Consider the following 15054-nt stretch of genomic DNA (forward strand, 5'->3'; position numbering starts at 1 on the left):
TGTATGCAGTATGCTTAAATTTTTACTACTACGCAACGGATTTAGTTGGGGTTTTTTTTATATCCTATAACACTGATTAAATACACGTATTCTTAAATTCAGCCATTCCCATTTAAAACTGCACCAAGTTTATTGCTTTAAAATATCAAATTTCACGAAGCACGTAAAAATGAAATTCAAGCAATCAATTAACGCATCTTAAATCACCGACTGCACAGCAGCATCGACTAATGACTATTTCTCAATATTTTCCACTAATTACTGTCAATTAATTAAAATTCGCGAATAAGCGAAAGTGTTAATTAAAAATACGCGACTGCCCTCTCATAAATTAATTTTACTGAGCCGATAAAAGGCATTTACCTAAATGAAAATTGTGTTGATATTTTTGTATCAATTTTGAAATAAACAACTATTTAATTATAGAGATGATTGTTAAGCTAGCTTTGGAACAGAGAAAGAATCAAAAACCAATCATTCAAATTTAAACTTAAAAGAAGACTCATATTAGAATCTATATTTATACAACTGTGTTCACTATTTCAAAAGTGAAATCTCTTAGACACACAGCTATTTCGCATTTCTTACTTTTGCATGAATACATAAAACCACGTCATAGAAAAACCGAAACGTGTTTGTGTAAATGAGACATACATCTACACACAACAATGCGTAACTTAAAAATAAACGAGGCTAGGGCGCCAGCGATATTAATTATGTGCGTCGTCGTAAGGGACTATGCACATATTGTATAGCGCAGTTTCTTTTAATATTTACAACGATCTTACATATTCGTTTATAGCAGATTGATATTTTTATTGATATTATAGAACAATACGTTTGCGGAAACAAACATCGTAAGACAATAAATACAACATCCCATTCAGAAGCGAAGAAAGTAAGATTTGACATTACTATTATAATAAATATTTGCACACACGTTGCAATTTAAAAGATCTGCATACGTACGAAACAATAAAAATGTTATTCCATAGTTCAGAGCTAAGTGTGAAAGGTGCCTTAATTAAGGCGATCATGACCTAACTTAACACGGCTCGCGGCGTCTGGCCGGCGTCTGCGAAAGGGCATTCAGTTTGTACATTACTCGAAGGTGAAATTTTCGGAAACCGTAAGGTTGACAGTTTATGCGCAAGACAATTTATTGTTTATGATGACTTTGGTATTTTGGCGCTGTCGTGTACAATCTTGTAGAATTTTTGGCTGTTTCATTTTACGCTAATGTTTTATCTTGTATTTTCACTGTATACATGATATTACTTAGGACAATCCCTACATATATTATGAATGCGAAAGTAACTCTATCTGTCTGTCACATCTTCACCTTCTGCCTAAAGCAATGGATTAACGTTTTTTACTAAGGTAGCTCAATATATACGTTATATTTTATCCTAGAAATATTACGGAACGGGAACAATTTTCTTGACTACATGGACAGAGCTACGAGCGAAAAGCTAGCGTTTTGTTAGTGAAAACATATACAAGCAATATTACATTAAATATTATATTCAATACCCACATACGCAATAACGAATTGTATTCATACTTCAGCGTTACCTAAAATTCACACCTACATTTCAGTTACACCTCTACTACATGGCGTATTTTCTAGATAATACGTGCGAATAAAATTACTTCCCTCCTTTCAAAGAACACAGAGCGTAAGCTTTAAATTCACGTTCACTAATAATGATGAAATTCACCGTTAGTTGGTTGGAAACCGCAGGAGTAATCAAGTTATCTCACGCGCCGACCGCGGACGAATTATGAGATTTACGCAATTTGTAAACACAACATAATATCTATGGATAATTTTTTTTTTTATGTTTTACACAACGACCATAAGAGATATGTATAACAATAACAGACTTAAAATGCATGTATTTGTTTGCAATATATCCAAAATAAAAGTATATTAAGAGGTAGAGCTATGATGCTCTTGTATATATATTTTTTTTAATAATAATTAATTATTAAAAGTACTTAACGAACTTTTAGTATTATAACTGGGTTGCCCAAATTAGACAACTATGCTTTAATCTTTAGACAGTAAAGATACAGATAACACAGTACTATACCAGGTAAAGATAAAGACGCAGTGGTGCCGTGCATTATATTATAATACTAGCTGCACCCGGCAAACGTTGTTCTGCCTTACTCTTATCATTTAGGGGTATGAAAAATAGATGTTGGCCGATTCTCATAGGTACCTGATAAGCACAAAAAATTTCATCAAAATCGATCAAGCCGTTTCGGAGGAGTATGGCAACGAAAACTGTGACACGAGAATTTTATATATGTATTAGATAATAAAGAAATAAAATTTCTTTATTTGTTTCAAAAATTTTTTTAAATAATATAGATAATATCAATATTGATTTAGGTCTACATCCGACAGCACTTGACTTACGGACGTCCGGTTTCGGTACCTACTTATAAAATCGTTAGAAGAAATATAGCCCTGCTGAAATATATGTTTCTTTTTATCATAAAATTAATATTACTTACTAGTTTGGTGGAATATTTCATTTACTGACCCCGAAACACAACGGAATTTTTCTTTTTATATCTAGTTTTATTCGTTAACTTTAAAAATAAGTAAAAATAATACCTATAGCTATAATAACAGATTTAAAATTGTATTCTTGAAAGGTACTAAATACATGTTTAGCATCGAATATCCTTATGCGATTAGGGTGTATTTACAATAGTCCTGGAGCAAAACAATGTAAGCTTAAAGGCCCCGGCGCCTGCGCATCGCATTATTTGACTATTGTTGTCTAGAGTCTCGAAAGCTTTGCCCTTTTTTACAATTTGAAATAATCTGGTTTACCTGGTGCTTTTATTTGTGGTGATTTACATTGGAAAGTATGTATTATAGCATTATGGAGTATATTTTGCTAGACATAATTAGGTAAATGAAGTAAATTTCCTAGTTTTCATTGAGCTTGAAAAAATCTAGAAAAACAATCTATTATATGGAACCTTTTAACTATCAATGGTATCATATGTCCCATATAATTAAATTATATTTGAAATTAAATATTTTGAATATGAGCATAAAGTTAAAGCACATGGTAATATTTGATGAAAAAAGCTTCATATCATAATTTTTTCACTAGGCACATAAACAATTTTCCGCAAGGATTCAAACCCACGGCCACAAAGAAAATATGTTCACACCAAATCAACCCACCAACGCACACTTTGAAACTCGACTACAGTGATATCAAATTAATATGTTATGATGTGTTTAATGTAATAAATCAAATAGGTGCGGTATCTCAGGTGAACAGACAGAAGCTATGAGGAAGTTTGTGGTTGAGACTCGCTCTTGGGAAGGTTTATTTAAACATTCCAGATATGCAACGTAGATTTTGAGTGAGAAAAAATGTATAAATGCCTGGTACGAATGTGTCTGCGAATAATGAATGAAGATCAGAATATCTTCATGTCATAATTTTTGGATATAATGTATTATACAAAAAAATAAATAAATGGTACGTGGTCTTATTGGTATTAATTATAATTGCGTATAAATCCATTTAATTTTAGATATTATATTTAATACTTGGTGCCTTACACCTACAAACTGATTGCCGACTTTAAAAGATATGGTAAAGGAAAGGATTGATAAGAGGAATAGAAAAAAGAACTGGGAAGGATAAGGATACTTGTTTATAATATATACAGAAACTAATATTATAATAAAAACTTATAGTGTAATATTTCAAAATTTCTTTCCAATGCAGCTATAAGGTACAAATATGAATAAAATTTTAAATTCACTAGTGAAACCTAATTCATACGGACACCTACGCCTATGATATCATTCAACAAACTAAATAACTGTGACATACGCTAAAGGATATAGCAGAAGTTTCCATTAAATATTGGTAAATATTTCGAGTATTCCACTGCTCTGTTTGCAGTCTGGCAGCCATTGGCGCGTTGACGCCATATTTGCTATGCTAACAGGGAAATCGGGAAAAATTGAAATTCACCCGTCAGAAATACAGCAATATTTCATTGTAACAAACGGCACGACGGACCGTTTTGTTTGAGGCTTTTATTTAGATCATCTTTTTTTAAATAGGCTAGTTTTTTAGTTAGTTTAGTGAGCTTGATCCGGGGTAAAAAACTAAGATGCATTTCACGTGAGTTTCACTTTAGTCAACACACATAAGAAAGAGTTTAAAATCAAATAAGATTTAATAAAAGTTTTGTATTGTATTGTTTGCGTAATCAGCGTATGCAGAACTGTTCTTAATGGGACTACACCACCGGCGGAACATCCTGTATACATATTGAACAAATAAATTCCTTAACCTATCACTTACCAGCAAAAGGAACGTCGCACACATACTCCTCTACGCAGTTGTCAGTCCCGCTGCGATCGGTAGCCCCACTGGCCACCGACACAGCCGACGTGGCACGCAATAGAATCACGTCCGTCTCAGTCTGGCTGTCTCGCAGCGCTGACCGCCTCTTGTATTCCTGTTGAGAGGTGATCTTTATTTTTGGTTCTAAGTTAATGAAGTCGCTTACATTGAATTTTGATTGCATTTATAAAGTACTAGCTGTTCGCCCCAGCTTCGCTCGTGGTATATATATAGCCTATGTCACTCTGTGATGTTGTAAATATCTAGTGGTGAAAAAATTTTTGAAATTGCTCCAGCGCCTTTTCAGTGAAAACGTTAAAAACATATAAAAATGAAAAAGAAATCTGTTCATAATATTAGCCTAGACTTGGAAACTTCTAGAGATGATAGAGTTCTTGCTAATTTCAATATTAATAACTGATATTTTAATATGTAAACGCATTCAAAACTTTATTTATTATGGTCACAGTTTGAATAGGATATTCCATTAAAACCAAACTAATTTTTTAACAAATTATCTTTTCTATCTCTTACTAGCATGTAGCCTTATAGACTTATTAGCTTGACAATATTATTTTAAAACTACTTACATACAAAAAATATTACAGCTCAGCATTTTACAGCAAAAGCACAGGCTTTGACTATAGGGTTGATTTTCAGCGATACCCTTCTTTATTCTGATTTTATTTCTACTCATACGAAAATCTAATTAACTACTTACTGATTGTAGACGAGTATTATCTACCTACGCCTAAGGACGAATTAACACATGAATAAATATATACCAAACTATGGAAGATACTACATATAACATACGACATACTTCCATAATACATAATCATAGCACTTAGGAATTACTTTTATGCCTACTTACATATACTACGGTAATTTTCTTTAAATAGGTTCAGTAATATCGGAGAATTTCAAATTGTTGGCTTACATTAAATATCCGAAATAATTAATTGAATGACCTTTATTGACTTGAAATGTATAAAAGACGTAGATTTGATCTCAATTTCTTTCGGTTAGTTTCTGAAAATACTAGGAAATATTTGTGGGACCATGTTTTTTCTTTAAAATCCCTACTTATATTTCAAATGCTCAAGTAACTCTGTCTGTCTCATTGAACTGATCGGGATGGAATTTTGGTAAAGAGATAGATTGAGACCTGAGAAAAGGCAGGATACTTTTTTTAAATGTATAAAAGCCTCGATCTGTGTTTTTTTCTGATTTGAAAAAAATACAATTAATGCATATAAATAATTTTACTTCATTAACAATTTTAATAAGATAAATCTAGTGTTCATATTTTTGGGGCATATTTAATATTTATACAATAAGGTATGAGGTTTTTCTTATGGAGATATCAATTAACAGATATTGCAACATAAAAGTTGATCCTGTAAATGATGTACCCACCTTGCATTCAGCCAAATCTTAATTATAAGCCCCTATTATAATTATCATAGCAATCTCAATTATACGCAACTTTTCGAATTCTATGTAAATAATACTTTATATGCAATATATCTATTTACTAAACTAAACAATATTGACCAGTAATCTCAAAACAAAATGCAAATGAATTAAAAAAGCGTATATCATCCATTTTCGTGCGAATAAGATTTAGTTTAAAATTTTTGGACAACAAATTTTAGCAGAAATAAATAGTATTTTTGAAAATTTGTATGTTTGGTAACAAATTCCGGGCTATATCTTGATATTAAGCACTAGGAGCCAGTTGAGAATGAATTAGAAGATTAAATAATAGTTCGGTCAAAACTCGACATCGATCACGATAACATTTGTGCGAAGTTTATCGGGGGTCAAAGGTCAAATTCAGGTATTTTGAACTTGAACTTGAACTTGAACTTAAATTTAATTTTTAGTTTTATAGCACTGAAATGCTTCATAAAAGAGAAATGTTTTAAAGGCACATAAAAACCGGAAGATTAGAAGAAATTCGATTGCTGTGGCGGGATCACGGGTGGCTCTCGGCGTTGCTACGGTTTGGCAAAAACACGCGGATTTGAATCCCGCCTCGTAATCGAATTTTTTCTACTCTTTCAAAAATTTCTTATTTTGAAGTTGTTTCGAAAAACTATTTCATTAAAAATGTAACATAGACATAATTACTGCTAAATAGTAAATACTCGATGTATGAAGCACACGATGACATCGGTCGATTATGGTGTTCATAAAAATTGCTAGAAACTCTTATATTATGACATGAATTTACTTTATTTAAAACAAATAAATTACGCCTTTTATAAATTATCGCGTATAGAATGTATTACAGTGATAGTGCATTTAAAATTTCATTAGGCGCTTGAAATTAACCAAGTTAACCTTTAAGAGCAAGCTGTAACTGAGTAGCTGACGTCATCATTAATTTAGAATTAAATTATTAGAAATTATCTCTTATAATTAGTGCACAAAATAATAAAAAAAGATAAGAAAAGAAACAAAATAAAGAAATCATAAAAATTTATTGCCATAAACTAAATGAAATCGAAAATAATACATCATAAGCCTTAACATAGGTAACAGAGAATACAATAAACCGTACATTTACCGAATTAAATAGCCGATTTTGTTAATTTGTCTTATTCAATGCTATATACGAAAACATTATAATTATTATATCACTTCTATAATACTATACGTAGCTGGTTATATTCGTTGATATGTTATTCTATTGCTGTGATATAAAAAAAAATAATAATAAATGCAAGTCTTGTATATTGCTCAAACTTTTATAAAATTGTTTTGTTTCGTTAAAAAGCTTCTAAATCTAAATAGCACCTAAAGGAATACTTGTTAGCGATTAAACAATACAACTTACATACACCTACTATAATATTTACATTATCAGCACCAATTCGATATATAAAACCATCTTTTAAATCTTAAAACATGTGAATTTCATTATTGTCATTATTATTTATATTTGTGAGAATAATTTGAACGTTACGCATATATCAATCACAAACATTTCACTCTCTAATCATAATATTATTATCAAATAAAATAAACTCCTCTTAACAATAAAATATCACGGATCTGTTACATCGCCTTGCGATTTTTTTCTAATTCTTATTTCTTCTACAACCTCCATTATTAGCTGAAATGTTGGAAAAACAAAACAATTAAATGTGCAAAAAATAAAAGTTAACATGCGCATGCGGTTTTTCTTAAGAATAATTATTTATACGTAAATTTTAAAGTGTATTTTAGTGTGGTTTGTTTTTATAATAATTGAAATTTGTGTTGTTATGTGATGCTACAATACAATAAGTAAAATAAACATTTAGTCGTCGCCCGCCGTTTTTACGTAGACAGAATATAAAATTTCCGAACTAAGAATAATTGAAGTAACGCCAAATGACTCCAACGTCCTTCCAAGTATAGGTTAACTGCATGTAAACGATCATTTTATAGTGCACCGTGACATCATACATGCATTACACCAACTAGCGTCCTTATCGTCCATAAAATTACATCTACCCACATTTAACTACATCTACTATTCAGGACTAACCTGACTCAACGGCCGTATCCTTTCGTGTATACTTCTCTCTGCCTGTTTCGCTGAAGGGGGCGGGTGGTCAGGCGTGGGGGGCTGTTCATAGTGCGACGGCGATAAGGGAATTTCGATTTTGGGCCCATCGTAATACCGTTCACAATCACTCGGACTATTCATGGACTGGTCGTCGAGTAGGCTCTCGAGAGAGGACCGCTCTTGGTTAGAGTATTTCCTCACTCTCTCTATGGCGACGTCGTCGTGCTGAGGGCCGAAGTTGTTCCTTCTGAGCTTCCGTCTTGGATTCTGCTCTTTGATGACGACGTTCTCGTACATTGCAGTTATGGCGACGGGCTGTGATCGGTTTTTCAGGCTCGTCCTTGGGTTTGGCACTGGTATGGCTCGAGGGGAGTTGTGGTTGTCCTCGTAATCCATGTAGGATAGCTTACCGTCAACGTATTGGTCGACTGAGCGACCGTGCTTGAGGTAGTGTTTTGAACCCTGCAACAAGGAGATAAGTGGTCCTCAATAACCCACATAATTTCCTAAGCATTTTTATTAAGTCATTTAATATTCTAATACAACAAGATAAATATATCGTAGGCACATTGTATGATTTCTCCGTTTACAAACGGTTAGACAGACAGTTGTTATATTAGATACACTCACTGTATTGTATTGCGTCGGTATGCCACATTATATGCTGAGAATCCAGAAACAGAAATTTTTGGTTCGATTAAGAGGTGGGTTCGGTTAAGTTATTTTAAAACTATAGCTCCCGGACAAGAGCTCCCGTCCAGTCATATCTTGCTCCGGACAAACTATTTGGATAAGCAACAAACTACTCAGCATAATGCAGCATTGCTTTTGTAAAGAAGAAATCAAACAATAGGCCTGCGTCAGATACAAAATATTTATAATAGATACTTCGAAAGACTACAAAGGTATTATTAGTGTTCTACATAATATGTATGATATATTTATGACTAGGCAATAAACAGTTTCAAAGTCTGTAATAAAATGGTCTACGGAATAATGGACTACAGCTTTCAGCCTTCGGTTTTGTTGTTGCAATCATTGGCAGCGAAAATGTAAACTTCTAAAATAATTCTAACAATGATGTAGGTAAGCGATGCAAACGATACAGAATAGAGTATCGTGGAAAGTGCCGATACAGATTGTCCTAAAATTAACGACCAATGGGGTACTTTATAATCTGACCTTTAATCTTGTTTAGACAGAGATCGTGAAAGCTTCATATCGAATAAGGTCATCATATTATACAGACTAGGCAAATTTTGATGAAATATATATTATCTATACTAATATTATAAAAGCTGAAGAGGTTGTTTGTTTGTTTGAACGCACTAATCTCGGGAACTACAGGTCCGATTTAAAAAATTATTTCAGTGTTAGATAGCTCATTTGTTAAGGAAGCCTATATATTTACCACGGGCGAAGCCGGGGCGGACCGCTAGTATTGTATAATTTTAATCATATCACTATCGATGATCAAATAAATTAAACATTTTTTGTATACAGAAATGCTTTACCCTTTTTAGTTTGATTGTAGCAATAATCGAATAATCGAAAAAATAATGTTGAATGTTCTGAACAAATATTGTTATTTTCTAACTCTATTCTACATATGATCTAATTAATACTACTATTTCTGGTAGTCAAATGCATACAGAAAACCAATGAAGCATATTATTATTGTCTAATCTATTCCTATTCTATGCAGCATACTCTAGTCGACATTGGTAGATTTTTATAGCGTCATGCTTTTACTTATTTTACAATTAACTCACAACTGGCTACTCATAAGCTATGTACAATGCTTCTTTGCTAGTTCGCACGATGCCGATGCCCAACTTTACAGAATTTATATTAAATACATCATCATCATCAGCTCATATTTGTTTCCACGGAACACAGGCCTCCTTTACACTTCATCTTTTCCTTATACTATTTTACCTCTACACCCATATCAATACCAACTTCTATTTAAGTGCATCTAAAATCTACATTATCCATATCATCTACCACCACGCATCTTACAAGGTATTATTATCTACGCCTTACCTGTTTAATGTCACTTATTAAAACGAGTTATTTATTAATTATTTGATCTAAAATCTACTATGTCCATGTCATCTACTACTAGTCAGCTGACTGTTGTCATATACATCTGACCGCTGTCATCTACATCTCACCTGTATATCGTCCAAGTCATCTTGGCTCCTAGCATGAGACCTGAGCTCATAGCTGTAACCGGAAGAAGGTGAGTTGGCATGGGTGGGGGACACTGAGAGGTTCCTCCTGGGAGGCTTCTTGGGAGGGGTGGGCTGTCGAAACAGAGTCTCAGCTTTATGTCCGAGAGTTAAGTACTTATAGTATACATATGATATGCTAAGATATACATTTGAGATTATATATTTACATATAATGAGGTAAAGAGATTTATTGAAAAGTGAATATCCCACGACCCGTCGCGATATTTGCAATAGTAGGTTTACGTCATAACATGAATTTAATTTTGGTGAGCCTATTAATCATTAGATCTACATATCTTTTATAAATTGAATATCCTTGTATACCTTCTATACATAATATTAATACATAATTAGAGACCTCATTTTTTAATTTCTTCAATGAACCGTATATAGATTAAACATTTAAATTAATTCAAAATCCAGTTCAAATCTATACTTCTCAACGTTGCGAAATTGAACTAATTGTATTTCCCGGCCGTGTACGGTTCAGTACGATTCTAGGAAATGATGGCTTTAGAAACGAGATACATCCCTTCGCTGAAATTGTCGCTAATTTACGAGAATGTCAGCGTCTATTTATAAGGGATCTTATTGTCGTCGCTCGAAGATAAGTGCCCGCAATTGCGTAATTGTGAAATTGAACGATCACGGAACTCCCAACGTTGGCGTAAAGTTCAAAGTTTAAACTTTCCTTTAAATATAACAGTTGCTTATATTTTAGGCCTTTTTAACATAATATTGTTATGCAAATAATTGAATTCATTATATCGAGACTTACAGTTAGAATACTCAATGTTACTCTTTAAATATTAAACGATAAACATCTTTTTTTTATTAGTGCGCTATAATTACCTCAGCAATAAATATTGACAATGATATAAATATCTTGAATAGACTTGAACTAGGTGTTAGAATAGTTTTAATATCTCAACCAATGAAATAACATTTATTGCAATCAAAACTTGTTAATAAACCGAATTAAAATACGATTCATTCTAAGCGTTTTACATAAACGCTATTATTTTATACATGAACCGATCCCCACAGCCACAAGCGGAGCGGGTAATTGAATCTCAGTCCGCGGATGAGATCTAAATTGGAAGCAGGCGGACACTGAATGGACAATTTTCTCCATAAAAGCCTATTAACTATAGATATCCTTTCATGCCTAGTTAATACGGATTGTGCGTAATTGAGTTGTTTTCTAGTGATATTTATACGTTTATTTTAAGATGTTTATAAAAAGGTTAAGTCATGTTTAATCAGAGGGCAAATTTCATATTTAATTCTAATGAATTTTCGCAATTAAACATGTTGTTTGAATAAATCAATTCTCAACCAAGCAAACCGAGGTCTCTCGGATCTTTCCTGTGATACTCCTGTGATAACTATTATTCTATTAAATCAATTGTTTTTTTTTATTTGAAACTATAGATTGCAAAGCAAAAGAGCTATAATACTCGTATAAATCTTGCTCACGGACTTTTAACATCATCCGTACCATTAAGGAGCTCCAATTCTAGCTAATAACATAACAATATCACGTATATTATTTCTTGGTAGCAAATAAATATCCATCTTTATTTAAACGATATTATCCCGCATCCTCTGATCTGCTGTACGGACAATTTAGGATGAACGACTTATTAATCAATTTTGATCTACATTACTTCTTACATTAGCAACAAACGATGGAAGTAGCATAACCTATGTAACATATCCAGCAATGCATTAAGTTGCGTTGGATCTCATCGATTTTTAGACCATTTGTTAACTTTTAAACACGGCCGGTTGTTGGCGCCATATTAATGCCCTCATCGCAGCCGTGACGGCGCGGGCGCATCCAATTTATATCGAGTCCTTTGAAGTACTTTGAAGACGATTGTGCTATATTCGCGGAACTCTGCTCCCTTTTATACTTATTATTATGTTTTAAAATTGATGCTCTTGTGAATTGAATAAATTGATACGTAGGTATGTTACGACATCTTATTTTGAATTGGGATGACGTGTTCTAGGCAATTAATGTCCCTTCAGAAATAGTAATGCCAGAAATGTAAACTTCGCCTACCATATAAAATAGTCTTGAGAATATTGGAAGGGATAAGATTTAAATACAATTAAGTAATCAAATAGTTTCTTTAATGATTTAAATAAAATTGACTAAATATAAAACGGAATATCTATCTGTAATCATTTTACAAATTACTAAACATGAGATCTATCACATTTTTTTCGAATTAGTTAACTCATCTATATCACAAAAAAAACCAAATCAAAAGGAGACTATACGATAGGCCAGAGCAGCTTTCAAATAAAAAAAGAATCATCAAAATCGGTGCACCCATTCCAAATTTATTAGGTAACAAAACACAAAGTCGATTTGAGAATCTCCTCCTTTTTTGAAGTCGGTTGAAAATACTACAACCCAGTAACCCACATAGTAATAATATTAACGCATTCTAAAGATAATTCGCGTCTGGTACCACACATCACCACATGTCTATGTGATGTTACAACATCCTATTAATTTGTTGCATGTACAGTACTTTAGATATTAAGTTTATAGACAACTTCCTTTAATAATTCAGGTTAGCTGTATCCAATTAAGAACACTATACGTAATAAGTAAATATAACATTTTACAAAAATATAAAACGTTGCTTTGAATGTATTTAATCACTGCATAGTAAAAAGCAGAGTCGCTTGTCGCGTCTGTCTGTATATTTTATGTATTCTTAAATCTTTAAAACTAGACAACGGATTTTGATGGAGTTCTTTAATAGATAAGTTATTCAAGAGAAAGGTTTACATATGTATAAAAGCTAGTTAAGTATATTGAATGTATCAAACGACGATTACCGTACGAAATATCATTGATACGTACACAAAAGATGAAAAAGATCGTGCTTATTAGGCTATATAGAGTCCTATCCATAGATTGACTTCCTTTTTTTTAATTCAGATTTTTCTAACAAGCTTTTAAGCTATGAAGTATTATTCGCGTTCTGGAAAATTGCCCCTTCACAATTTCAATATTTTATATAACCAATCTTTATAAATAACATATTCGTTAATTAGAACATTGCGGTATTAAGAATGCGATCGCATTAACGTACTGTAATCTTTATTGATGTATGCGTAGGTGATGCATCTTGTATTACCTATATGTTTCATGTTGATTTATATTCATGTAACAACAATTGTTACTTTTTTCATTGAAAGATATTTAAAAATTTCTTCTTCAAATTATTTGAACTAGACCAAATCCGAATCACACGGGAGGCACCAGCTTTCAAATGGAAAAGAATCATCAAGATCGGTTCAGTCACATAATCGAAAGTTCTCAGGTAATAATCCCAAAAAAAAAAACGTCGAAAACCTCTGCCATTTTTTTTTAAGTCGGTTGAATCTCTACTCTATCTTCTATCATTTTATACACATACCTAAACAGATGTTACAATATTTACTTCCTTTAATAGCATAATATTTATTCAACATTTCGTAAATGTACAAAAAAAAAATTAAACGATCAGGACATTAACCTTCGTGATCTATTTTATAGTAATTGTGTTTACTTACTCAGGTGCACGACTATCGCAAGTAAAACACGCATAAATTGCTCAAAATATACCACAATACGGCACTATTCGTAATGTAAACAAACATACTTAAACACTTATATTGGCGCCTCGCCAAAACCTAGATCGTGTTATATTTCCGTCTTGCAAGCGTTCGACAGCACCAAGAAACAATTGGACATGACAAATGCGATATTTTTCGAGTGTTGTTTTTTTTCCATATTATAACGACAATATGTATGTAATTTGTATGTTAGAGCGCAGTCGCGCACCGTCGTTCCCATAAACGAAGGAGTTTCTCAATTCCACTATTTTTTTTTTTTTTTTGTTTTGTCAGCAGATTACGTACTCTATGGCTTTTCAACCGAGTAGTAATTACTTTTGTTGTGTTTAATAGGAAATTGTTGTCATTTGATCCCATTGGAGTCTGGGGGATCTGAGTACATATATCTACACTGAATATTTGAAGAACAAAGTGGTGGAATCATGATTAACCATAATATTTCAAGAAATTTGTGTCAATAATAAATTATGTTTAATGATATGGATTTTAAGATCGAAAGCAATCATTATAACGAGAAAACGCTAACGGCATACTAAAAACTACTGATAATAATATTTAATCCTTAAATTGGCACTAAATAACAATAAATCTTATGTAAAAGTGAAAAGCCTTTTTATTTTATAATTTACATTAAATCCTAGATTAATTAATATTTACAAGCTCTTAATTTTTATATCACTAACACTACCGGAATTGCCTACCGCTTCCGCACAAAATAATCTTTGCAACAATGTTGCAAATAACTACAGCATTACGTAAACTTAAAATTAGGTTACCGTGACCTTGGCATACTTTTAATTTAAAACAGATTCCCGAAATAAAGGTGACGTTCAAACGTTTCAAACGCTGTTATCTGTATATTCAGATAGAGATAAAAAGGATAACTTTTCCTTTGACCAATCCCATAAACAATGACAGTATTTCTATTTTCACCTATGATAGGAAACTCTTTATCACTTACACCTAAACGCAAGCATATCAACTGACCACGCCAAAAAAAAAACTAAAAACTTACACAAAAATCATCCATAATATACGTGCAGGATCAAAAATCACCCACACAAACACGCACACACATTTCGAACAAAACACACACACCAAACACTTTCCGCGGGACACACACACGACTACGCACGGCGCGTACGCACGGCGCGAGACTGACGTCTCCGCGCTCAGATGAACCGTAAAAAAGCGCACGTGGGCTCCCTTG

The 15054-nt window shown here is 32.7% G+C and overlaps 1 protein-coding gene across 2 annotated transcripts in view; it reads right to left on the reverse strand.

Moving 5' to 3' along the window:
* LOC119837367 overlaps positions 1-15054 on the reverse strand; it is a 96024-nt gene that overhangs the window by 57036 nt on the left and 23934 nt on the right. The window contains exons 9-11 of one of the 2 annotated variants that reach the window (XM_038362930.1): positions 10140-10271; positions 7942-8424; positions 4359-4515 (exon numbers count right to left, since the gene is read on the reverse strand). In XM_038362930.1, the coding sequence (XP_038218858.1) occupies positions 4359-4515; positions 7942-8424; positions 10140-10271 (772 nt within the window). The remainder of the gene's footprint in view (positions 1-4358; positions 4516-7941; positions 8425-10139; positions 10272-15054) is intronic. The other variant, XM_038362931.1, reaches the window with a different exon arrangement.

Source organism: Zerene cesonia, chromosome 27 (assembly GCF_012273895.1).
Source record: "Zerene cesonia ecotype Mississippi chromosome 27, Zerene_cesonia_1.1, whole genome shotgun sequence".
Classification (NCBI taxonomy): Eukaryota; Metazoa; Arthropoda; class Insecta; order Lepidoptera; family Pieridae; genus Zerene; species Zerene cesonia.